At 35.4% G+C, this 24,731-nt stretch overlaps 1 protein-coding gene across 4 annotated transcripts in view; it reads left to right on the forward strand.

Annotated features, from left to right (window-relative positions):
• Positions 1-24,731, forward strand: part of NBEA (neurobeachin) — a 470,259-nt gene that overhangs the window by 436,628 nt on the left and 8,900 nt on the right. For all 4 annotated transcript variants that reach the window (XM_050332434.1, XM_050332435.1, XM_050332438.1 and 1 more), the window contains 5 exons: positions 6,613-6,702; positions 8,210-8,402; positions 11,488-11,559; positions 14,035-14,190; positions 15,128-15,298. In XM_050332434.1, the coding sequence (XP_050188391.1) occupies positions 6,613-6,702; positions 8,210-8,402; positions 11,488-11,559; positions 14,035-14,190; positions 15,128-15,298 (682 nt within the window). The remainder of the gene's footprint in view (positions 1-6,612; positions 6,703-8,209; positions 8,403-11,487; positions 11,560-14,034; positions 14,191-15,127; positions 15,299-24,731) is intronic.

A 24,731-nucleotide genomic window follows, 5' to 3' on the forward strand; every position in this document is an offset into this window, starting at 1 on the left:
CCTCAACAGCATGCTTTATATTTTGGTCAGCCCTGAAGTGGTCAGGCAGCTGGACTAAATGATTGTTACAGGTCCATTCCAACTGAAATAGTCTAGTCTAGTCTAGACTATAAAAAGGAGAAAAAAATAATTTTTTAATGTATTTTTAAACAAAATTATAAATAAATATATGACTTTCTTCAGTTCTGGGCTATGTTTAGAGTTTTGCAGAGCATGGACTCTAAAAGCAAAGGAATGTTCCTTGTATATAGGCAAACAGCAGGGAAGAAAAGGCAGTGAAATTGTCATGGTCTGACAGCAAGACCCATTCAGGGGAATGGCTGCTAGAGAGGACACATGGGAACCTTGCTTATGAGAGTATTCCTGAAAGAGTAAGGAACACTCTCAGCTAAAACTGCCCTGGCTGGAGGAAGTCTGTCTTTGTGGTATTTTTGCTTCACCTTCTCTGTTTCCATTTGTGAGATGTATTGAATTTATTTTCCATTTGGAGTCCATTAACCAAATGCTTGCTTAAGCTGGCAGAGTGTTTAAAATACTTTTTATCATGAGTGGCATATTGGACTACCAGGCAGTAAGGATGAGAGAGCTGTAAAGGTGAAAGAGGGGAGAACAAGGTGTCACAATTAGTAGCTTAATGAGGAAAATGTGAAAGTTAATAGGCAGCACTCCCTGAGACAAACAAGATCACCGATGTGACTCATGCTTTTTAAAAGAATGGGAGACCTTACCTTTCACATTCTCATTCATTTCATAGTACTCTTTCCTTTCACAGGGGAATGAGGAAGAAGTTCAGGGTCGGACATCTCTGGGAGGAAGCTGAAGGTCAGCTCTGAGCTGTTGATGTTCTACTAGGGAGGCATTTAATTGCGCACTGGATTCAGTGAGATACCTTCTGAGAGGGGAAGGAGCTTAAGGATGCCCCTTTCTCCATTGCTAAATTAATAAAGTAGTGACCTATGGAGAAAATTCATTTTGGTGCCCTTTTAGTGGATCTTTCAGTCCCTAGCGTATTCTGATTAAATAACCGACTGTATTGAAGCCTCCAGAATAGTTGAGTCATTGCCTTTATTTAAACTACAGCACTTCTTTCCTCCAAACATACAGTAATAAAATGGAATTCAATATTCTTAATCTAACTTATCAAAAATCTTGAGGATACTAATGCTCTTAACATATGTAGATGCAAAGAAAAAAGCAGTATCTCACACCACTTGTACAAAACGACAACATTTCAAGTTGTTTGTGTTACCCACTAAAGGGCTAACAATCATATGTGCTCTGAAGAAGGCAGTGTTGGAGGCTGTTGAGCATGCTGGTTGCATGTGCAGGAGAGCACATAAAGGATTCCTCTGTTTACTTGGATGAAAAAATTAAATAAACTTATAGGAAAGGCAGAGTTGGATGGCTATTGCTGTGGTGCATATTTCTCAAATTCCTACAGATTTTCACTCTTCACTGGACTCAGTCCCTATTCACAGGGGAAAAGGGATTACAGAAAAACTTGAATGTGGTAACAAAGAATAAAACACACCAGGATTATGGGAATTAGCAATAAAAAGCCTGAATATGTAAAAAATGTGCAATAAAAACAAAGAGAAACTCAGATAATAAATATTTTAGAAAGTCTTCCTGACTATGGTAGTAATTAGTGAAGATGAATAAAACAAGGGCACTTCGCATAAGAATAAAATTAGTCTTACTATCGGCAGTGCAGTTTGTTTTTTAGGAATTTCTTTCTTCCCTTCATGACTCATAGTGAAAGTGCTCATGCTTTAATGTTTCTTGTGGTAGATAATCACCAGGCATCTCTCTCAGCAAAGGCGATTTTGCAAATGAAATGGACTGGTAGTCTTTTCACTGGCGTTTTTACCTGCATTTCTAAAGAACAAGTTTAGAGGATAAGTGTGTTAAAAATGAACTGCTTCTTGGCTTACCCTTTTTGCAGAGGTATGTCAGATAGCAGACAAAACCTTAGTTGCTGTGATGTTTCAGATGAGTCATTTCTAGGATTTACATTTAGATTAGGACTGTGCTTCTGAAATTAATGTACCAACCATCCCTATTTGCCATGCTTTCATTCAAACAGCAGAGTAGTTTCGGAGTGTGTGAACTGGCTCCCAAGCCACAGAAGCCATGTGTGCCAGGGGTGTAGCTGGCAGAGATCAGCCACTGTTGGAGTCTGCAGACCTCTATGGAGCCAGCCTAGTGGGAAAACCAGGGCATGGTTTCAGCATGGCTTCCTCAAGAGAAACATGACTTCCTCTTCTCCATGGTATACAGTGATAGGACACATGGGAGTGGTTCAAAGCTGCATATGGGGAAGGAAAGGCTAGACATTAGAAATCATATCTTTACCAAGAGAGTGATCAAACACTGGATCATACTTCCTAGAGAGGTGGTTCATACCCCAAGCCTACCAGTGTTTAAGAGGCCTTTGGACAATACCATTAAGAACATGCTTTAATTTTTGGTCAGCAGTCAAGATTTGGTCTGGGTGATCGTTGTAGGTCCCTTCCAACTGGAAAGAATGTCCTATTCTATCCTAAGACTAAAACTCTTTTGCTCTGCAGCTCTACTCCTTACTGGTGGAGACATTGCCTATGACCACTAAAAATAATTTTTACAGATAAAGAAACAGAGTGCTTGAAATATTTAATAGCATATTTGTATTTATTTCAACCAGAATTAAGAAATAAACCCCAAATACTTCAATAGATTGCATAATGAGGAAAGCAGATGTATTAAACTCTTAATTCAGTGGGAAACTGACACTAAGGCCTCATCCTCCAGGCTGCAGAAGAGCATCCAAGTGTCCTTGTGAATGTCCAGTCTGCCTTTAGGAATTAAAATTGGAATCCAGTAATTTATTTTCTTCGAATACATTCAATACTTCAAAATACGTTGAAGATATTGATCATTGTACCTAAGATTAGTATTATTCATAGGATTTATTTGATATATTGATTTCTTGATCAAAATGTATGTAAATGTATAATATAAATACCTTTATATTGTTGTTAAATCTTATTGTTGTTTAAAGTACTATGAAGTTGTGTTTTGTTTCGGGGGGGTGTTTTTCAAGTTGTGTTTTTCAGATTAGGGCGTGTGAGGTCAGTTAATTTCAAACTTTGAATCACCAGCAAGTTGGCATATTTTTTTCTTTCCTCATTCTGATCTATTATTACCAAATAATATACTAAGAGCTATTTTTTCTTTCCTCATACATGATCATATCCTAAATGATGGTCCCTGAAGTATCTGAAGTACAAATCTCATTTTATGTGTATTAAAAACAGTAGGGAATCTCAAATCAGTTCACTAAATAGCTTTTCTGCAACACCTCATTGAGAAAGAGAAAACTAATATAATTGCCATTTTGCTGTTTTGAAAGTGTTACATTTGGCAGACATTGAATTTCAAGCTTATATTGTTTCTTCACAAAGGACATTTGAAGGTAAAATGAGAACAAACTTTATTGTATTAAAATTTGAATTAGAGTGACTAGAATGTGTGTCTCAGGGAGTGGTGTAGCCCTTTGCACACAATATTCAAGATGTGATGGGAGAAAAGGAATTGATTAATAAGAATGAAATGCTTAATACCATTAAATAACCTAAAGTTTGATGATTTACAGCTCAAGAAAAACTGTGGTGTACACTTAGCAGTTTTCAGTTTAATTTCAGATACAGAGTTCTTTTGTAAACAAATCAATGTATTACATTATTATTCACAGATCTGTTCTGTACCTGATTTTCATTTTGTGTCAAGTTATCTGATAGGAGGCAGCATTAGGAATACCCTTGGGCGAGCCACTTTATCTCTGTGTGCTTGTGTTTATCTTCTGTGTTAAGTTTTGACAAGGTTTTTCTGTCCTTTGTAAGTGTTGTGAGCTCCAGAGAGGAATACCAGTTGTAGCTGTGCACAGCAGTGGTGTTGTGCAGACTATAGTCTCAGTGCAGTAGCTGAATGTTATGGGTGTATTTTAAGAAACATTGTTCAGTTTCTTTAATGCTTCTAAGAGGTGTCAGTTTTACAAATGGCATTTTAGAATGAAAAGGATAACACTGGTATCCATGGGGTGAAGGAGAGGTGGTTATCTTGTAAGTGCAAGCCAGTAAAAATATTCAATATCCCCTGAATATCAAGGTCTCGATTCTGCATTGTTTCTACTTGCAGAAGGACTTGACGTTAGCTTAAATGTTTTAAAATTATGGAAGCATAGAGTATGTGAGTGCAGCGCATCTTCAGCTGTAAAATGACAGTTGCTTTTGACAGTTATATTTTAAGTGTCCATTCCTCATAATCTGAAAGAACCATGCACGCTTGTTATTGTATTCTGCTTCTCTTTCTTCTCCTTTATTAGTACTGTAAATCTACGTGAACTGAAAGGGAAAGCCAGAAAAGTTTATTTGCAGCAGAATTTACAGCCAAACAATCAGAATTTTCCAAGACTGGACAACTTGAAAGTAAATGTGTAAATTAGAACTAAACTGCATGGAAAAAGAATTTAATAATTCATTTCAATGCTTCTGCAAGAGAACATAAGTATCATTTGAGGGATTGCTATAAAGGGTGAGAGAGGGAAATCTGGGGTTTTTTTCAGTATTGCTGCCAAATACAATTCACACTCTTATTTCAACACAAAATTCTTTCAAAAATTAAAATTAAATTAACCTTGATAATTATTTAGGAAAAAAAAGAAAAATGGAGGTTACTTTTCTGAAAATATCATGGAGAGATATATGTGGAAGTATATATCATACGATGCCTGATATTGTTAATATTAGTATTTGTGATTTTGAAAAAGAAATTCACAAAGAAGTATTATTCCTTTCCCTTCTCCTCACCAGGCAAATCAGTTCTAGAGTACTGAATGTAATAGAAAATTCAACCATTATATGACTTTTTTATTCCTGTATGACAAATGTCTGCATGAGTAAAGGCACCTACACCATACATAAAGAGATACTATTTGTATGGTACACATAGGTAGCTGCTGTATGGACACATATACACATATACACATATGCCCACATAAGTGCATTGTTTTTGTATACAAATTCATCTATGGTTTTAAATTAATTCATCATTAAATTATGTTAATAAAACCTGAAATGCTCACCAGATCCTAAGAAACACTCTGCCTTGGAGCTGCAAGTTCACTCTAAATTAGTCATCAAACACGAAATCACCTGTACCCGGATAATTACAGCATCAAATGTGCTAGGGTTACAATCCATTGAAAGTCCTTCAGCCGCTTGACTGGACTTTGCAATAAGTTTCTTTCTCAGCAACGTTTGTTTGTGGTATTCCATTATATACCTGTCAATCTAGGGCATTAAGAGTAGTGGACATCAGTGACCTGTTAGGAAATCTCTCTGTAACATCTGTTCCTATATCTATGCTGTGAAGCGGAGGGAAGCACAGATTGGCGTGTAGAAATGACAAAATATGTACATTAAAAGGATTCTTCTGTATCATGAAGTATTTATTGTGCTTCTTACCAATTTATGTCTGAAAGAAATAACATAATTTACCAAGCTGGTAATGTTTTTGGTGGTTTTTCATGTTACTTTTGTGTAGCCAATGAAAAATTCATGAAGCTCACAAGAAAAATATTAAGGGTCAGTAGTTCATGGTACAGTATATAGAGGTACATCATACACAGTGCATTTTAAAATCTGCCAGTTTAGTTTTCTATAAATGCTTTATTCTCAATTTTACAAGGTCAAATAAAATAGTACTTGTCTGAAAGATAAGTATTCTTTAACAGTATTGATTCTACAAGTACCAATATTTTACCAAAGTTTTAAAGAATATATCTTAAATATAGTTTTGTTTGAATAAACTGTTTGAGTAACTGAAGAATTTCAGGATGTGAGCTGTATTCTACCTATGGAACTAGTCAAGATTTATTCTGAAAGTAGAATTAAGTCTTAAACATTGTGTTTAAATAGCTCAGTTTTTCATTTCAAACCTGTGAAGCCTGAAAGCCCATGAAAAATGCAATAAAATTAAGGATGAAACGAAAATTCACTGAATGTATGCAAATTGGAAAGATTTCTATGTTAGTCTTAATGTACCTGACAAGATTTGTGTCTGGCATTTTTTTGTTTTCATCTACTAAGGTTGTTGAAATAGTAAGTATTTTATTTTATTTTATTTTATATGTAAATTTTCTTTCTCAGTTTTCTTTTCTTTTCCCCCATCTAAGATTCCAGAGGCTTATTTTATTAGAGATCCTCATACTTTCCTCCTTACTAAGGACTTTATTAAGGTATATATGTTGTTTTTAATGCAAAAAAAACCAAAAAACCAGCTCTCTCAAGACCTGAAGTGCATGTCCTCACAGGTTAACATTTTCACATATAATGCCAGTTACTGGAAATGAGAATGGTTAGTTGGTTAACTGAAGCATGCTGAAAGGAGAAGCAAAGCTTGTCTACAAAATACTAACACTTGGATGAGTCTGCAGCCTGGGAGGAGAGCACCGGGTGAATTTTCTGGACTTTTTTCATGGCTGACTTGGGATATGCCTGCGTTGTCACACAGTGTGTTGACCTCTCTCCTTGATGCATATTGCTCATGACAGTCCCTATCCCTTGCCCGCAGGCCATGGAGGCGCAGATACAGAACTTTGGACAGACGCCATCGCAGTTGCTCATTGAGCCCCATCCACCTCGGAGCTCTGCCATGCACCTGGTAAGACATGACTGCTGGCTGGGAATGCATTCACTTTGAACCTAGGATCCCTTGTAGGTCATAAAGTACTCATTAAAGGAACACTTTTAATGCCATCCATTGCCCATGCAGCCATACTTACTTCTGGTAGCAACAGCTCAGAGTGCTCTAGAGAGCATGGTGGAGGTGTGACTAGCCTCAGCTTCCTATAGTCCTGGCTTTTCCTTTCTAATATTGTATAAGAAGGTCCTATCTTAAAGCACTTACACTTGATAAATACATATTTGGATTCTTGTTTCTGCAAGTGGTGGGAATGACTGCAGGCTTTCCTGAGAGTGAGCATATTGTTTTGTTTTAAAGGATGCATTGTTAGGGGCTGATTTATGAACAATGTCTGCTTGACAAAAATGAAGTATTGGAGTTCAAATAAATCATGCTGGAGTCCTCCCACCCATTCCCCCAGGAGAGTGCAATGTATATTTTGAATTTCAATTTGAACTCCAAAATTCATTCCCATCACATTCTTCTCTGTGCTTCTTGCAAAGAATTGTATCAAATAGCCAGACTGAACAAGACAGATCTCTGTGCCCCTTAGTGCCTTAATAAAATGCTTAGAGCTAGATATTTCTTTTAAGCTTTGTAAATCAACACTAATACATGCAGTGGTTTCAGTCATTTTATCTATCTACCAAAAAATTGTTCTATCTAATTGTACACTACAAAAGTAGGAATTGATCTGGAAGTGTTGTGTTATTTTAAGTAATGTGTAGAAGTCAAACATACATAATATTTATTTTATATTCTTAAGATATGGATAATATATATTTAATAGTAATTCAAAGTGATAAGCAGAAAGGAATATTTGAACTTCTAGAACTAGTCCTTTTTGTTATGTGGTTGAAAAAAAATCATAAAAACCAGTACTCAATAACTATCATTGTCCATGTACAAATAATTGTGTCATTTGTACAATAATGGAAAAGGCTTACATTATTATAACCTTATTAGGTTACAGACTCCCCAATAAGCATATGCTTTACATAGAATTAAACTGTCTATGTTTGGAAGTGCTGTATTTCATATAAGGAATTCATTAAGAAAAATTAAATACCTGTGAGTTTTTGAGTCCCTCTTAAAATTTCTTTTTTTTAACTTTTGTAGTTTAGAGAATTAATATTTATTATGTACTAATTGATTAACTCATTGACACTTATCTCTCTCTTATGAATATTAATTACTTAATAATTTTACATTTTACTGTATACTAATTAATGCTAGTGGTCATTTTGCGCTGTGTAATGATAACCCTTACTGTACCTATTCTCTACTTACCCTCGTGTAATGATCCAACAATAGCTTCTGATCTTGCTCTCCTGCATCAGTAGAGTAGATGTGCAGGTAGTGTTGTTTTCCCTGTATGTGCACATGCTTGCCTGCTCTTTTTTAACCTCATTTTCCCTCGGACCTCCTCACTAATTGTGTTATCCCTTCTGTTTTCTTCTGCTCTCTTCTCCTTTCTACTCAACAGTGTTTCCTTCCACAGAGCCCCCTCATGTTTAAAGATCAGATGCAGCAGGATGTCATCATGGTGTTGAAGTTCCCCTCAAATTCCCCTGTCACACATGTGGCAGCCAACACACTGCCCCACCTGACCATTCCTGCCGTGGTGACCGTCACTTGCAGCAGGCTGTTCGCAGTCAATCGGTGGCACAACACAGTAGGTAGGTCCTTACAGGCACTTTTCATTCAAATTTGAAGACACCTTAACAATTCAGCTTTAATTTTTAGTTCAATTTAGCTCACTCACCTGCCTGTGCACAAAAATTTACTGTTTCTTCTGGTTTGTGTCAAATAATCAAAGCTTCTGTTTTCTCTGGTGTCATTCCTAGAAACACTCTCCCTAACAGCAGCATATCACCATGGCAGCCAATCGATTTGTGGTTACTTCAGGATCAACCTTTGATACAGTGCTTTTCAGGAGAGTGCCGCTTGACACAACCAATATTAATATGTCCCAGGTTTCAGGGATCATACATCCCTGTCTGCTGCTTGAGAGAGATTTCATGTCTGTTCAGGAGCTTGTAATAAGCCATCCCCTGGGTCACTGTTAGATTTTCTGGGACCCTAAGCAAGCCTAAGCTGCCAGATGCTGAACTGTTCTGAAGTTTCCTCATTCCCTCCCAAAAGGTCATTGAAAAATTCATTTCCAGCCCCTCTTCCTACCTCTCCATATTACCACTAGGACTGTCCACGTCACCTGGACATGTAGGTGCTGAGATTGTCCCAGGCATCACTAAATATGTGGTTGGGCCGTGAGGTACTGTCACATGAGTTAAAAACAGGTTTAATTTTTAAGGTAGCCTCCTGCTGTGATAGCCCTTATCCTGCAATATCTGGACACTTCTGAGAGCTTCTTCCCACCTAAGAAAAAGAAGAAGGCACCTGGTATTTGAGAGTGTAACTCAATATCTGGCTCAGGAGCTTTGTAGAGATCAAGCAAAAAAAGAAAATTCCTCCACTCTGTATGCACAGGAGAAGACCCTGGGCAGAAATAGGTCGTACTAGTGAGAGATTTGTGATATTTAAGTTAGATGTCTACCTCCAGTATAGTGATCCTAGACTTCACTGACTTAACTGTAAACCTCTCCTGGTGAATAATTCAAGTCAGGTATCCCATCTCTTGTGCACAAAGCTGGGCAAAGACTGTTGTTACATTAGAGGAATAATTAGAGTAATGAAAAGGAGTTCCCTTATAAGCATACTGTAGAGGAACTATTAGAGCAAGTAAAGTTAGTATCATTCTGAATTCTTGAATAGCAATAAAAACTTTATTATCACTTTTATTCACAAACATTTGAATAATGTTGGCATGACTGTTAAATTTTGCATGTATTCAGAAAGTACCTATTCTCTGTTTACAAACAAACTCTTCATGGTGGTTTAGAAAATATAACAGGAACAGAACAGGATATCTGATTGCCTTTCACAAATCCATACATTTATGATACTCATCAGGTGCAATTGTGTTATATGTGAAAAATGGTTTTACCATTTCTTTAAAACAAAAGGGAAAGTTTAGAGAAGAAAAAACCCAAATAAAACATTTTTTAAAAATATTTTATTACTGTGTCCTCAATGGAAGACCCAAATGTCAGGAATGATTCTGAGGTGCAAAAACTGTCCCATCTATTTTAATGCTCTTTTGACTAACATTAATTGGCTAACTCCTAATTGTTTGCCCTCAATTTTTCAGGGATACTGTCCCTGAAAAGTCCAAGTACTCTGTACACCATTCATGTCTCCTCTGTCTGAGGAAGATTATTTATTACTGGAGTAGCCCTTTCTCATCCAGACTGTCAAGTGAGGGGAAGTCAAAATTCCTACCCATACCTTACTGTGAAGGAGTCAAGGTCATTAATATTGCATATGCTAGAGTACAAGGGTTTCCTTAACTCGCATTTGAAGTCATTTAGTTTAGCTGAAGTCATGTTGGTCTTTATGGTGCATGTGACTGTAAGATTTTAGGTTTTCATCTATACTTTCATAAAACATAAGTCATATTGCAAACATGCAGAATTCATGGCATGAACCAACCATAAATTAAATTTCATACCATTTGTAAACCTCTGGTTTAAATTGCAAAGAAAATAATACTTTATATCATAACATAAAGAGACAGGAAAATGACACTATTTAGAGAATCAAAACTCATTGTAATTTTTCTTTACTTTTACATCATGCCTCGCAATGTCTTTTATTTTACAAGAGGCTAATTCAGGACAGGGTATCTATTCCCTACTATTACCATAATATTACTTTAATAACTCACAACTCTAGTGTAAAGGATAGGATTATTACAGAAAAGTATACACAGACCACTCATTGTAGAATTATATAGAGCTTTCAAGTTTATAAGTAGCAGGAGGCATTTACATGTCATCTCATAATAGAAGTGAATTAATTTAGGTTAATACCAGTAAAGATCTGTCCCAAACTATTTTGGTTTTGAAAGAAGAAATGGAAAGTAGTGAAGGAGAAGTTCTCAGAGCAGTGTTTCAGAAGATGGCAGGGCTAGCTATAGACCAGGTTTTCTTTTACCTCCTCCAATTGACTGTTGCAGTAGTAGAAAATGGAGTTTATTCTCCATAAATCTGTATCTCCTGTTATGGAGGATATTCTTGTGCAACATGGCAGTTCATGACAAAAACTGTGCTTTCACTTATATGCTAGGGTAGGTGCTCAGAAGAGCTAAAGCAATGCTATCTTTGCATGAGAGCAGATAACACTAAATAAGCAGGCACTGATGCATGTTTGAACATCTGAAAGACTATTCAGAATTGAAAAACAAGAATAATTGCAGCAAATTTACTGTAACCTGAACTGTTACAGCTAAAAATTCTACATAAATCCATGAAAAGGTCCAAGTTTCTTTCACAAAGAGGTTTCCATGTGTAAGAAACTCATAACAATGTTTAATCCAATGATTTATTTTAATGCTAAGATCTCACTCAGTGCTAAAAAAAAAAAAAAAAAAGTCTCTGTTTTAAATAAGTTATTTAATGAATGTTTCTGGCTGCAGAAATTGTGATGAAGTTAGCACTCTTACGTTTATAGTTACTAGTACATAACTGAAGAATTAACAAATGTAATTTTTGTAGCACAGAGGAAGGAATCTCAAAAGATTAATAGAACAAATAGTAAGAAGTTATTTTTTTAGAATAGATAATAATCCAATAGTGAATTTTTAAACCTAGAAAAATCATATAAAAAGGTTTCTCTATGCTTTATTCTTCCTTTCATGACTAGGCCTTCGGGGAGCCCCAGGATATTCTTTGGATCAAGCTCATCATCTTCCAATTGAAATGGATCCATTGATTGGTATGTCAAGATGAAAATGTAGCAATATATTTGAAATTGTGATTTTCAAGAATTATTGATTAAGCTATATTTGTATATTATGCCTCATTTAACACAGAAAATAGGAAAATATTTATTCTTGTCAGTCCTGGAGAACTAAAAGCATTAGCTATTGATGCTGAATGAATTACATGAGTGCTGTTTGTTATTAACATCACCAGCAATTGGTATTTAAGAAACAACCAATTAAGTCAATTACATTGTCAGCCTATATCTGTAAGTTTTTTCTCTTATCAGGTCACATTAGTAAAACAAAATGTGAGGGTCTGGTGGAGTTCACATATTTTCTTTTCTTACAGCCAGAATTGTGTTTATCAGTGAAGATGTTAATCCATTTATTTTCATTCAATTTATGATTTGGTTTGTTTTCGTTGACATTACTAATTTAAAAATAAAAAGACTGGATTTTAAATTGATGCATGATAGCATTTTTAAATCCAGCATTTTTGAGGAAGCCAATTATTTTGAGAAATAGCATCTGGTAAAACTGCTAGATTGCAGGACTCCCTAGCGGTCATCATTTCTCATTAATTACAACTATTTGATTTGTAGTTTGTTGGGTTTTTTTAGTAATTTGAAACAGAAATTTGGCATAGGGAAGGTTCTTAGAGACAATTTTGTAGCATTGGTAAGAAAAAAACCCACATTTTTAAACATCTCCAAAGGGAAAGCTCCTTTTTTGTCTGTGTCAATATTCATGGTTGAAATATTTAAATAGAAGTACCTCAGGAGAGTTAGCTTTCTCATTCTGTGTGCTTCATTTGATCATATAATGGCAATGGTTTTCTCTTCAGGTTTTTTTTTTTTTCTCAAAAACTAGGGCACAACTATTGTGCCCACCTGTTCTGGAAATTTGAGTAATTTGTTATTCATTGTTGATGGACATAGAGGATCTGCTAATTTAAATAACAAGCAATTTTAAAATATGATTTTTTTGTTGAGTCTTTTACTTCAAGCAGTTGTAAGCAATTTAAGTAGAACAAAAAATAGGGGAAAAAAATTCAGATTATTATCTGCTTTAAGTTGTGTTCCTATGTTAGGAGAAATGTGCTTCTCAGAGTGATTTTTATCTCACCTAACTTCAGTTAACTGAAGTTAGTTGTCAAGATTCCCTCCATAGCCACTGTAGAAAGACAAACTGTCCTCTGGAGCTGTCTTAACACTTACATAGCTATTACAGGGTGAGAGGACTTGACATGTGAAACGATGTCTTCCTCCACAGCAAGACTGGAGGGAGTGTAGATAATTTACTTAGATTATATACTGAAGGTTTAGAAGGTTAATATTAAATGAGATGGAACGCACCTTTATTGTATTACCATATCTTATCTGCTGTGTCACAGGGAGTAAAGAGCACATTAGCTGGGGACTCCCAGTCCTTCTTAACAGCTCCATTTGGCAGTCAGGGTGGTGGGATTCTGCATAAACCATTCCTTTTCTCTTTGTCTCGGAGAATTTCCAGGTGTCATTGCCTCTTTTGAGATTACCACCCAAGCCCTGGCTCCCTGCTTCAGGAGTAGGTGATGAGACCTACTTTTCCTGGAAGAACACATTAGGTTTGAAAGATTCGTAGAATCATAGAATATACTGAGTTGGAAGGGAATCATCAGGACCATAGAGTCCAACTCCTGGCTCTGCGCAGGATGCCCCAAGAATCACACCATGTGCCTGTGAATATTGTCCAAACACTTGAACTCTGTCAGGCTTGGTGTTGTGATCATTTCCCTGGGAAGCCTGTTCCAGTGCTCAAGCACCCTCTGGATGAAAAAGTGTTTCTTGATATCTAACCTAAACCTCCTCTGATTCAAGTCCTCAAGGCTCATACCTTTTCCTCAAGTCCTGTCACTGGTCATGAGAGTGAAGAGATCAGTGTCTGCCCCTCCACTTCCCCTCATGAGGAAGTTTTAGACTGCAGTGAGGTTTCCACTCATTCATTGGTTGAATCCTTATGTCTTTGATCTGATTAAGCACCTGGAGGTATGGGAGATGTCGAGGTCACACAATACAAGCTAAGATATTTTCTGTAGAAGAGATACCAACCAGCAAGAATTGACTTTCTGCAGTATTGTTAGCGCTGACTTGGTATTTTAAATGGACTTCTACCGCTTTCTCCTAGTTCAGATTGGTTTGAGGGAGTACTTCAGCAAAGCACCTAAATTATTATCACCTATTATGCAGTGCATCAGGCAGTTTGTAAGAAATTGTCATCTCCTGTAAAATCTTTTCTTTTATTCAAAGAGAAACTGGGAATCTCACAATAATTTTGTGTTTCTGACACCCATATAGACAGCTCTAAATGTTCATATTCAAAATGCTTACTCAACAACAAATTCACAGTTCATTGAAAGTTAAATGTATTCATTTTCTTCTGTAAGTGCATGACAGGAAGGTGTTGGAATGGCTTACTTGTAAAATGTGTTTTGCATTTTGTTACAGCCAATAATTCTGGTGTGAACAAACGGCAGATCACAGACCTTGTGGATCAGAGCATCCAGATCAATGCGCATTGCTTCGTGGTCACAGCAGATAACCGCTACATTCTTATCTGTGGTTTCTGGGACAAGAGCTTTCGAGTTTATTCTACAGAAACAGGTGACCCTAAATACAACTCTCTGTTTCTTTGTGGGTCACAAAGTAGACAGAGACTATTGTCTTAACAGTACCATATCTAATGCCTGTGCTTACTTCTCAATAAATGATAAAGGGCAGTTTATAAAATACTTCATTATTGTTTGAACATAATAGCTTTGAGATGGTTTTCTAATGGAAAATAAAGGAGGTAAAAGGAAATAGAATGGCATACAGTTTTATTAGTGGTAACTTTAGAAAATCATAGTTATTTTCAGGAAATTGATCATATCAAAAGTATCAACCAAAAATTTTGTTACAAAAGTTTTATGACTGGATTGCTTCTAGCTCTATTTATTTCATATAGTAAGGAATTAGGTTGCAAGGCCTGCTACAGGAACTGACATTTTGTTTCTTTTTCTGATCACTTAGCCTAATATTATTGAGTATATTGCTAAAAATATATTGCTAAAAACTAAATTCAATAATAGGAAGAAGAAGAAGGTGATAATCACTATAAACCTTAGTTTGACATTAACATAGAACAAGTAGACATTTTTAGTATAACAATGTAGCACAATTCTGGAAAAGTTCATGTGCTGTCTTATGCATATCACTCATGAAATTCATAAATGGTGTTCTAATGCCATTGCTTAAATACTGATGGAGCCATAACTCCACTTAATATTCAGTGACTGCAGCACTGACTTGATTTTCAGAGATAAGGGTTAGACTATCGATTGACACAGAGCACAGCCTTCAATAGGAACAAAAAAAAGAGGAAAAAAAGGTTTTATCTTTGTGATTTTTTTAATCCTGTCGTAGCGTGTAGTGAACTCTAATTAAGGGGCATGAGGCAAAAGTTTCATTTGAACTGAATATTAATTATATAGTTAATAACTTCCAAATGTTGTAAGTACCTTTAAAAAAATGAATTTGTGTGACTTTGCCCTCCCACCAGGAAAATTAACTCAGATTGTTTTTGGCCACTGGGATGTCGTGACTTGCCTTGCCAGATCAGAGTCCTATATTGGGGGTGATTGCTACATTGTGTCTGGGTCTCGCGACGCTACATTGCTGCTTTGGTATTGGAGCGGCCGACATCACATTATAGGCGACAATCCAAATAGCAGTAAGTATCCTTTAAAAAAACACCTTCCTGAAAGGTCTTCTGTCAAACCTATTCATTTGAACGTTCCTTCTGTCAGCTTCAGAAGTGATTACCAAATATATCGATTACTTCACTTATAGATTGAAAGTTGGTATAAGAAGAGCACCACATGCTAAGAAATTCATTGATTACCAGCCAAAAAAATGTTTAAACACTCTGTGTGTGGTAACAGATAATAGAATGGGAGTGTAGTTCTTAAATTTGTATCACTTATAGCATCATGTCATCATAAACTAGAACAAGATGGTTGTGGCCTTTAAGTGACAGGATGTATATCACTATATTTTGACTTTCCTTTCCCTAGAAATATTTTTTGGCATTTTAACTTACTCCCTTTGTGCTACAGCATGCTATATCAGCTGCTTGCCTTTTCAAAAAAGGAATGTTTCACATGCCATGGAATTAAATGAAACTCTCTTGGGAAAGGTCTTTCTACAGCAAGCAAACCTTTGGAGAATCAATATGTCTGAATAAAAATAGGAAAAGATAAAATGTCAGGAAGAGTTTACATTTCATTTGCATGGAACTATCAGTGCTCTGCAGACTGAAGGGGACATGATAATAATAATGATTATATTAATTTATATAAAAGGGCACTTAAACCACACTAATTTAAAAGTCTCTTCACCAGAGCCAGAGATATGACCACAGATAAAGACAAGAGCAACTTTTACCCATATAGTAGAGCTGTTCTGTACAACACTAAGTCCATTTCATCTAAAGCAGTTTCTGAATTCTGATTATTATTTTCAACACAAGCATTCTATTCTTGGAAAAAAATGTAAAAATTCATCACTACCAGTTTTGATCACTGATTCAAATATTGACTGAAGGCAGTACTTTCAGTTACAGACATGTAAGTGAAAGTATTTCTTCAACTGAATGGCTGTTAGAAAAGTGTTTTATTTCAAAGTAAATATTTTGTTAATTTTGCAGCAGTAGACTTTTTATTGAGTTTTAATATTTTCCATTTGTCTATAAGCAGAGCAAAGGGGAAACAGATATAAGCCTCACTCTTCCACCAGATTTGATTTGCTTTTATAACAGAGGAAATGGAGGGGAAAAAATAAAATTGTGTTCCCATAACAAATTTCTCTAATTTTTATGTATATCCCAGGACTTTTTTAGCATGTAATTCTCCAATATGGAGAAATTCAGTCACTGTCAGAGGACTCTGTTTATGTTGTTTAATATCTTATCTGCGTAACTTTAGAAGTATCTGCCTTGGACATCTTGGGAGGATATGAATTGGCTGACAGAAATAAATGAAAACAAAACTGAATTGTATGATAAGGCTAAAGAAAAGGTCTTATAATCAGATTAACAGGAAACTGTGCTGCAGATAGTCATGTCCAGTCAAATGAAATCTTACAGGCACAGGTATGAGAACTCAGGAAGATTAAATACCAAAGTCCACTGTGGTTGCTTTGAAATATATTGATACAATTTTTAAATATTCATTTTGAAGACATGTTAAAGACTGATGTTGAGGAAGATTGATGTCATCAATATTATTGCTATTTCTATTCATTGAATTAAAGTTACCAGCCAATTATGTACTGGGACTGTACTATAACCAGAATTTCATGTATTGCAAACCTATCTTTATTAACAGCTACTTTGACTTTTAATGAATATCCATGAATGATGATAGATCACTAAAACAAAAAGCCTTTAAAAAAAAGGGTCTTTAAAAATTTCCACAAAAGTTACTAAGTGATTCTGCTGAGGTAATGACTCATAGTTTCTGTTCCCTACCATGAACAGACATGATAGTCATCATATGACTGATTCCCTGTATACTAGTTTTCAAGTCTGAAGCTTTCTCAACAATTCTTATGAAAATATGTCTGAAGTTTTACATAGTTGAAGCCACTGAATTAGTAAAGAAATATTTCCTAATCTACTCTTGTATGGTTGCTGCTAGAAGATTAGGATTTATCTTGTAGGAAAAATGAAAGTGAGATGTTCACTGTAGGTTAAATCCAATTACTTAAGATCTTTAGAATCAATTTCCAGAAAGATGTAGATGATATTTTCAGGGGCAAAAAGAGGGATTGGTTTTTTAAAAGCTGTCATCTGGAGACACAGATAAGGTATTTTATACCACAGGCTTTAAGAAGGTGAAGAACTCAAAGAAAAATGTCAGGTATAACAACTATCTGGGTTAGATGCTTGACTTTATAATTATCTTTTAAGCTGAAAGATGTTTAATTATCAATTTCAGCTCCAGTGCATCCAATTAGCAAAAGAAACTTCAGTTGTTTCAGAAAATCTTAAGGGGGAGAAAAAGCAAACTGAAGTCCTAAACAGTTTGTGTAGCTTAGCGTTTGTATAGAAAAATGTAGATACTATTACATTCGAAATCATAGCAGTCACAATCATTTATTTTGAAATACTCTGGGGCAAAACATTGTCAGATCAAACATCTTACAGATTCTGCTAAAGTTCCATATTCCAGAATCCAATCTTTACTAAACAACTTGTATGTCAACAATCTAGCCTGTCAGACTTGTGTAGAGTCTTTTGCTGAAATACCTGTGCAGGCATGTGCTCAGTGGGTGACCTCGGCTGTGTCTGGGGGAAATACAGAAATAGCTCTGGTTTAAAGAGGAGAATTGAGAAAAAACTGTGTCTTGGATAAGACTCTTGCAAGTGGCTGCTCTAACTCAGTAGTTGAAAAGTTTCCTATAAGAGCATGGTCAGCTTCATTTTATAATTTTAAAACAATTGTTCCAAGCAATGCATTTATTAATTTATCACTTTTAATTTACAGTAAGCATAAAACATGAGTTTCTGGTTTAGTTTGCAGTTGTCATTGAAGTTTTACCAGATCTTAAATTCAATGTTTTCCACAGAGTAGCTTTCAAAAATAGTTTGTAAAAACTTTCGATTAGTTTGTTTAGAAAGTTGGAGACAAAGTTCTTGACCACTACAGACTGGGGGAATTCAAGCCCTCATTCCCATATTCACAAGCATATGCTGACTATCAGCTATAAATTAATGTGGGAGGGGACCCTGTGAATCTCCAGCTTTAGTAGAAAGCAAAATTATTTTCTACGCTCTTGTCTATGGGTCTTACGTGACACAATGATTGCATATAAATAGAGATAAATCAAGAAATCAGGAGCCCAAACCGTATACCTTCAACAGCTGCATATAGGGCAAATCCATTTTCTATTTGTACTTTCTCTGGTCCAACAAACTGGTTTCACAGCCATACCATTGCCATGCTCCAGTAGAGGTGTTAGAAAAAGGTCCCAGACTAGACTTAAAAAGACTAGACTAAAAGGCTGGTGTTTGGGGATGCTCCTGGAAAGTGAGAGATGTGGCATGATTCTCTGTAGACTGAAGGGCAGTTGAATGCAGGGATTTATGTATGATTGAACCTCCCTTTATTTCTTTATCCTTGCTAATTAAGTACCACCTTTGGGAAAAACATTGAAATGAATGAAACTTAGTCCTCTTTCCATGTTCAGATATCTACTTTCTCAGCCAAAATTGCCAATCTGAACTGGCTAATCTGAATTTGTACTTTATTAAGTTGATGAGCACATTATATAAAGCTGCTGCAGTTGAGAGAACAGTGAAATGTATCTCTTTTCTCTTAGTAAGGCACAGCACATACAAAGGACATAGTTTGCATATTTTAATTCTTGGAAATTACATGGGAAATGGAAATCTTTGCAGTTCTTAGAGATTGAATGGAAAATTATTGTGATGGATTTTGACAATTTGTGGTTTGATTTTTTTTTCTCTTATGATATATAGGAATTTGCTTTAAGTGAGTGTTAATTTGTATACAAATTTCTTCCCACATAACAACTGTACTAGTCATCACAAAAAGGAGCAAAGAGAGTATATGATATGCTCCAGAGTTCAATATGTATCATTACAGTTGTTTTATTTTTATATTTTATGATTGCTTTATTGAATGCCTATCTCAAACAAGTGACTTTGAAAATGAGAATAATCTCAGAATCTTTGAACAGGTATACCAAAGTGGATGATAGAATTTCAGAAAAGTGAGGGACAGATGCTTTCATCTGAAACAGACACAAATTCAGAAACTAATTTGGAAGTGATAAAAATTAATTTGCACACTTTAATTGGAATCAGACTCCTGCATGAAAGAAAAGAAGGGTAGGCAGCTTGTGCTAAAGGCTGATTGAATTTTTTGTCAGGTAAGTATGTTGGACTTGGCCACTTATCCTCCTGAGCCTCTCCATGCAATATATTACATTCACCCTCTGACTAGTGTTCTTTAAAAGGATCAATGCTATTCCTGTTTTTTCCCTAGAGCCCGAAATTTCATTGATCTTGGGACTTGACATTTCTTATTACCTATTGTAGCTTCCAAGAGGATGGCCACAAGAGGTGTGAGACTTAACCCCCCTTTTTCTAATAGGAACTATGCTGACCATTGGAAAATATTGTGTCTATCAGCCCTAACCTGGGTTAGTTTAGAACTGTAACATAATCTTCAAAGGTGCTAACAATTCACCCTGCTCTAATGAGTGTATTCTATATATATCTAAAAGGAAGGGTAAGCATTACTGTAAAAGATCTTTGTCGAGTTAGCCTGCATTTTTTTTAAGTCTGTCATAATGTATAACTTTTTGTGTTTGTTTTACTTAACACAATTTTGAAACAATTTAAAATTGTGAACATCAAGGGTTCTGAAAGTTTATGTCTTGAAAGAACTGTTGTTCTGAACTCAGAACATTCACTTGCTGTTTTATATCCCTCTACATTTTAATATGCCCTAACTTAACCTTGAAAGGGCAGTAGTTTAAAAATACCCATTCCCAACTGGACTGGATGGCTGCCTGAAGGTCCTGCACAAGCACATGGGCACACGTACTACCTGCTTTGTCTCTTTAAAGAGTTGTTATGGCACTTGTACATTTGTACAATTTAAGTAATAATTTTTAAAATATAGTATCTTAGCACAGTTCTGACAAAGTGGAAGCCCTCTGAAAACAATTTGTAGTTTTTAGTGGCATTGTCTCTACTGTGGTAGCCAAGACATCTCTCAGGACTGCTATTTAAAAGTAAATGAGCCAATAATCCACCTGAGCTAAGGCAGTTATCTCTAGTATTTTATCAACAAATATCTGTGCCCATGCTTTGCTGCATACTCCGTGGGAACTGTACGGTGCAGGGTTGTTCAGCATCTTGCCAAAGTCCCCAAAGCTATTTAGTGGAAGAGATAGGAAGAGATGCTACAGATTCATACCCTTCTGTCCTCCACTATATCTTTCCTTTTAGAGTCTGGATTGGTGCAAGGTACCTGAAAGTACCCTTACCTGGGTGAATTGTCTGTAACTGTATGCAATGCTGCTCACATTTCTTAGCCAGAGCTGAGAATATTCTGAATATGTTAATATTTTTCTGTTAGCAATCCTTCTCTTACACCCATTGCTCCCTCATGTTCTGACCATTTTTACTGATTATTTCCTGTTTTGAGATACTCATATTTATCAGTTGTAGCCTTACCTTTTCATCAAACTCCAGTATGTTTTTTTCTGACAGTATATATTCAAGAAGGTTATTACATTTTCACTTCCAGTAGTAAGCCATAGTACTTTTTAAGATTTTTTTTTTCTGATGAGCATCCCCTCAAAAGTCCTATCAATAAAGCAAATAGTAAAGTAAATTATTTTCAGCAAATAATTCAGCTAGAGCCTTGTACTTGCTTTTGTCAAAGTCAGAGATGAAACAGGAGCCAGAATTTGCCTTGTGGTCTCATTTTTCTTTATATAGAAGACTCATAGATTTGTTCCCATAGCAATCATGTACATAATTCCTGTAAAGGGACAATAAAAGAGAAATAGTAACACTCTCTGTTCTCTTTCTTTCCCTCTTTTCTCCTTAGCATGCAAGAGCACCATTTGTTCACAAAGAACCTGACAGTAGTATTAAGCAATATATTTTTCAGTGAGAAAGGAAGATGTGTTTTATTTTAGACTTTGTAAAATGACTTACTTGTTTGGAAATACAATGCTGATTTTTTTTCCTTTGCCCTCTAGTAATTCAGTTCAAAGGTGCTCCTTTGGGGAAATTACAGGGAGTTTACAGTGATGGTATCTCAGTTCTTAGGTAGGATATTTTCACCTGCAATTCCCTTAGAGCTGCAGCCTTTGACCTTTGACTGTATCTATCAGTGGTGATGTGACAATGACAGAATATTTTACTAGATTTGGAATGATTCCTGGAGTTCACAACTTCTGTCCTTAGCAATGATATGTAATATAACTGAGGTTCATGCCACAGCTTTTTCTGTAGAAAGTATCAGTGAATAATTTTTTCTTTGAGCCCTAAGGGGAAAAAAATCCCATTTTCAAATACTGCTGGTCTGTTACTGCTAATAGTGTATGAGATAATGTATAATAATGGTATTCCATTATTAATTTGTATTTACTGAAAAACAAGACAAAATAAGGCTTATAGATAAATTTTTCAGGGCAGTTGCCTCTTATAAGCATTTTCCTTTTTTAAAAAATAAGTCAATTAAATATGCTTAATTTGTGTATCCTGAATTTTTACAGCTCCATGATATTATAGTGCTTTCCTAGGAAACACTGAGGAAAATGTCCTTTTGGAAATTGCATTATTTCTTTTTCTTTTAAAAAATTTCTGACCACGTAATAATTTCAGTCATGCAGTCTGATTTCAGTTTGATGCAGTTTGATGAAATTTCTGTAATCAGAGCTTCAGCCAAGATGGCCCTTGAGCATAATTTCTCTTTTTTCCCAGGAAGACATAAAGAAGAAAAAAAAACAGGAAAAAAAAGTGCAAAATTATGAATTTAGTTTAATTGCTTTTTCTTTCTCTTTCTGTTATGCACATGGAGAAAACAAAACCTTAAAAAGAGATGGAGTTCTCAAAAGCAGTGCTGATGGGGAAATTATAAAAATCTGAATCTCAAAATGTAGTCATCTTTTACGAAGTACAAAAAGCATCTTTCTCTGTTTCTTCCAACATTCATCCTTCCCTAGCAGTAGAGCTCAGTTTTCAGTTCACATCTTCAGTTTCCAGACCAAAAAAGAAACTTTTCTTGCAATCTAGATTAAAGCTTGGGAAACTAGGACTTAGTGGGGTAGCTGTTTGAATTAGAGGTAAGAAAGTGTGTATGTACATTGCAACAATAAGACCAGTTAGATTGAAGCAACCTCTGCCTCTAGGTCCAAAACTGAAGTAAATCCATGGTTGGTAGCATTCAGCTTATTCAGAAAGATATTAAAATATATGGAATTTTTATGATGGGACATTAGGGTTTGGCAAGAAATACTCTAGATTCATGGTAAATTTTCAAGAATTATTGTTCTATACATCTCTGGCTACCCAGATATTAAACAAGAACTTTAAGCTAAACAGACACAGAAATGGCTTGCTATGATAGCTAAAAAATGGCAAACCCATCCCTTCAAAGGAGTTTTTTAATTGAGTCAAAAGGATTTTTAATAGAGTTAAAAGGAAAGATGAAGAGGGATGATTTATTCTTTAAGTACATAAGTGCAGAAAAACACTAGAGAAGTAGAAGACTTGAAGCTAAAGGACAATGCTAACATAAGAACAAAGAGATGCTAGAATAAAGAAACAAGGATAAATTCACTTTGAAATTCAAAATATTTCTTTCCTTTAGAGTAGGAAAGGTCTGGAACATCCTTCGAAGTCACATACCCAGATAGCCATTTCATTAGTTTATTAACTGGTTTATATGATGTGAATGTCCACAATAAAAAAGACTAAAGTCATTGACCCACAGAAGTCTATCCAAGCCTCCATTCCTAATGCATATCTTTTAAAAACCTATGCAGTATTGCTTAGCTGCCCTTTTTAATTTGTTATAGTGTTTATTTCCAGTTAGGAAACTACATTTTATTCTAGAGTTGAAATGTGTGTAGCCATTCCTCCAATGGACCTTGCTATGCCATTAGCTGCAAGATAAATTTCTGGGCTATTGGTCATCTTTTATGCCCATGACTCCCAGTTACAGTAGTCAAGTCACTGCTTTGCTGCTTATTCAGTGAAGAGAGAAAACACTGTAAACACTGTACAGCCTCCTGTCTTATTCTCTATATCAGTTGTATGACTCTCCTTTAAGCTCATTTCTGTAAATGTGGGCACAAGACTTTCACCTGGCAAAGTGGCAAAGTAGTTCTTTCCTCCTATTTGCTGTTCTAAGGTATTGCATTGAAAGTCCATGTTAAGGGAATTTTCCTTTCTGGCTCCATAAATTCTTCTCTATATCACTTCATTCCAGAACAGGATCTTTCTCCACGCAACAGAGCTTATACTTGTCCAGGAAAATTGACCTTCCACCTGGCTGCATTGAAAATATATAAAGCACATTTCACTACCTTTTTATTTACCTAGGCAATGCAAAGAATGATATAATAATGGCTTTCTCTGGTCATTGAGAAACTGACACTTTGCATCAAATTTGTCATTCAGACTTTGCATCAATTTTATATTACAAACATGTCTTACCAGCAAAGATTTTATATTATCCCATAGATAACATTATCGGTTAGTGTTTGATCAACAAGCAATTTTTAGCTCCTAACTGCACACCCTAGTTTCCACACCCTATTTTACTTATATGTAGCTCGTAGTATACACCTCTCAAAGAAAAAAAATTTAAGATCTGTCATTGAACCAACTTCTGTGCCATCCATGTTGTCCACAGTCCGTTCTATATAAAAATGGTTTAAATGAAAACACTGTATATATTTTTCCCAAATATCTTGGAAAAAAATACATAGAGCCTATTTTAACATAGCCATGTTTATCAACTGTACCCCTCACCCTATCATAATCAGATAAGAACAATACTCCCATTTCCAACACAGCATGGTGAACTAGTATTAATGAGATTTTTGCTTCCAGTTCTTCTTGACAGAACTGTGGATAAACCATTTTGTTATTTTGCATAGAATTAATGTTACAGCAATTTATCTGTAGTTCCCTAGGTAATTTCTTTTATCCTTTTCAGGTATTTCAACTACATGGGCAGAACTCCAGTCCTTTAGAATGTCCCAATTTTCTGTATTTCATTTGCACAATGTAAATATAACCAGTGTTATCCAGCAAGTCTGTGTTATCCAGCAAGTTGTTAATTTTTTGTTCAGAATTGACTTGCTTTGCTTGGCAAAACAATATCAAATACTGAGCATCTGTTATTATTAGAAACAACAGAAATGTCGCTGTTTGTCATATAAATACTCCATAAATGCACACTTGTTTGAACTCAAAAGAAAATTAATTTCCATCCTGAATATAAAGAATAAGTATTTAGGGAGTAGTTTATCTTATTCTCTAATAAATTTAATGAGATAAAAATGGCATAGGTATTAATATTGATATATCTAAAATTGTATATACCCAA

This window comes from Myiozetetes cayanensis, unplaced genomic scaffold (genome assembly GCF_022539395.1).
Source record: "Myiozetetes cayanensis isolate MyiCay16 unplaced genomic scaffold, myiCay2020 scf5-8, whole genome shotgun sequence".
In the NCBI taxonomy this organism is placed as follows: domain Eukaryota; kingdom Metazoa; phylum Chordata; class Aves; order Passeriformes; family Tyrannidae; genus Myiozetetes; species Myiozetetes cayanensis.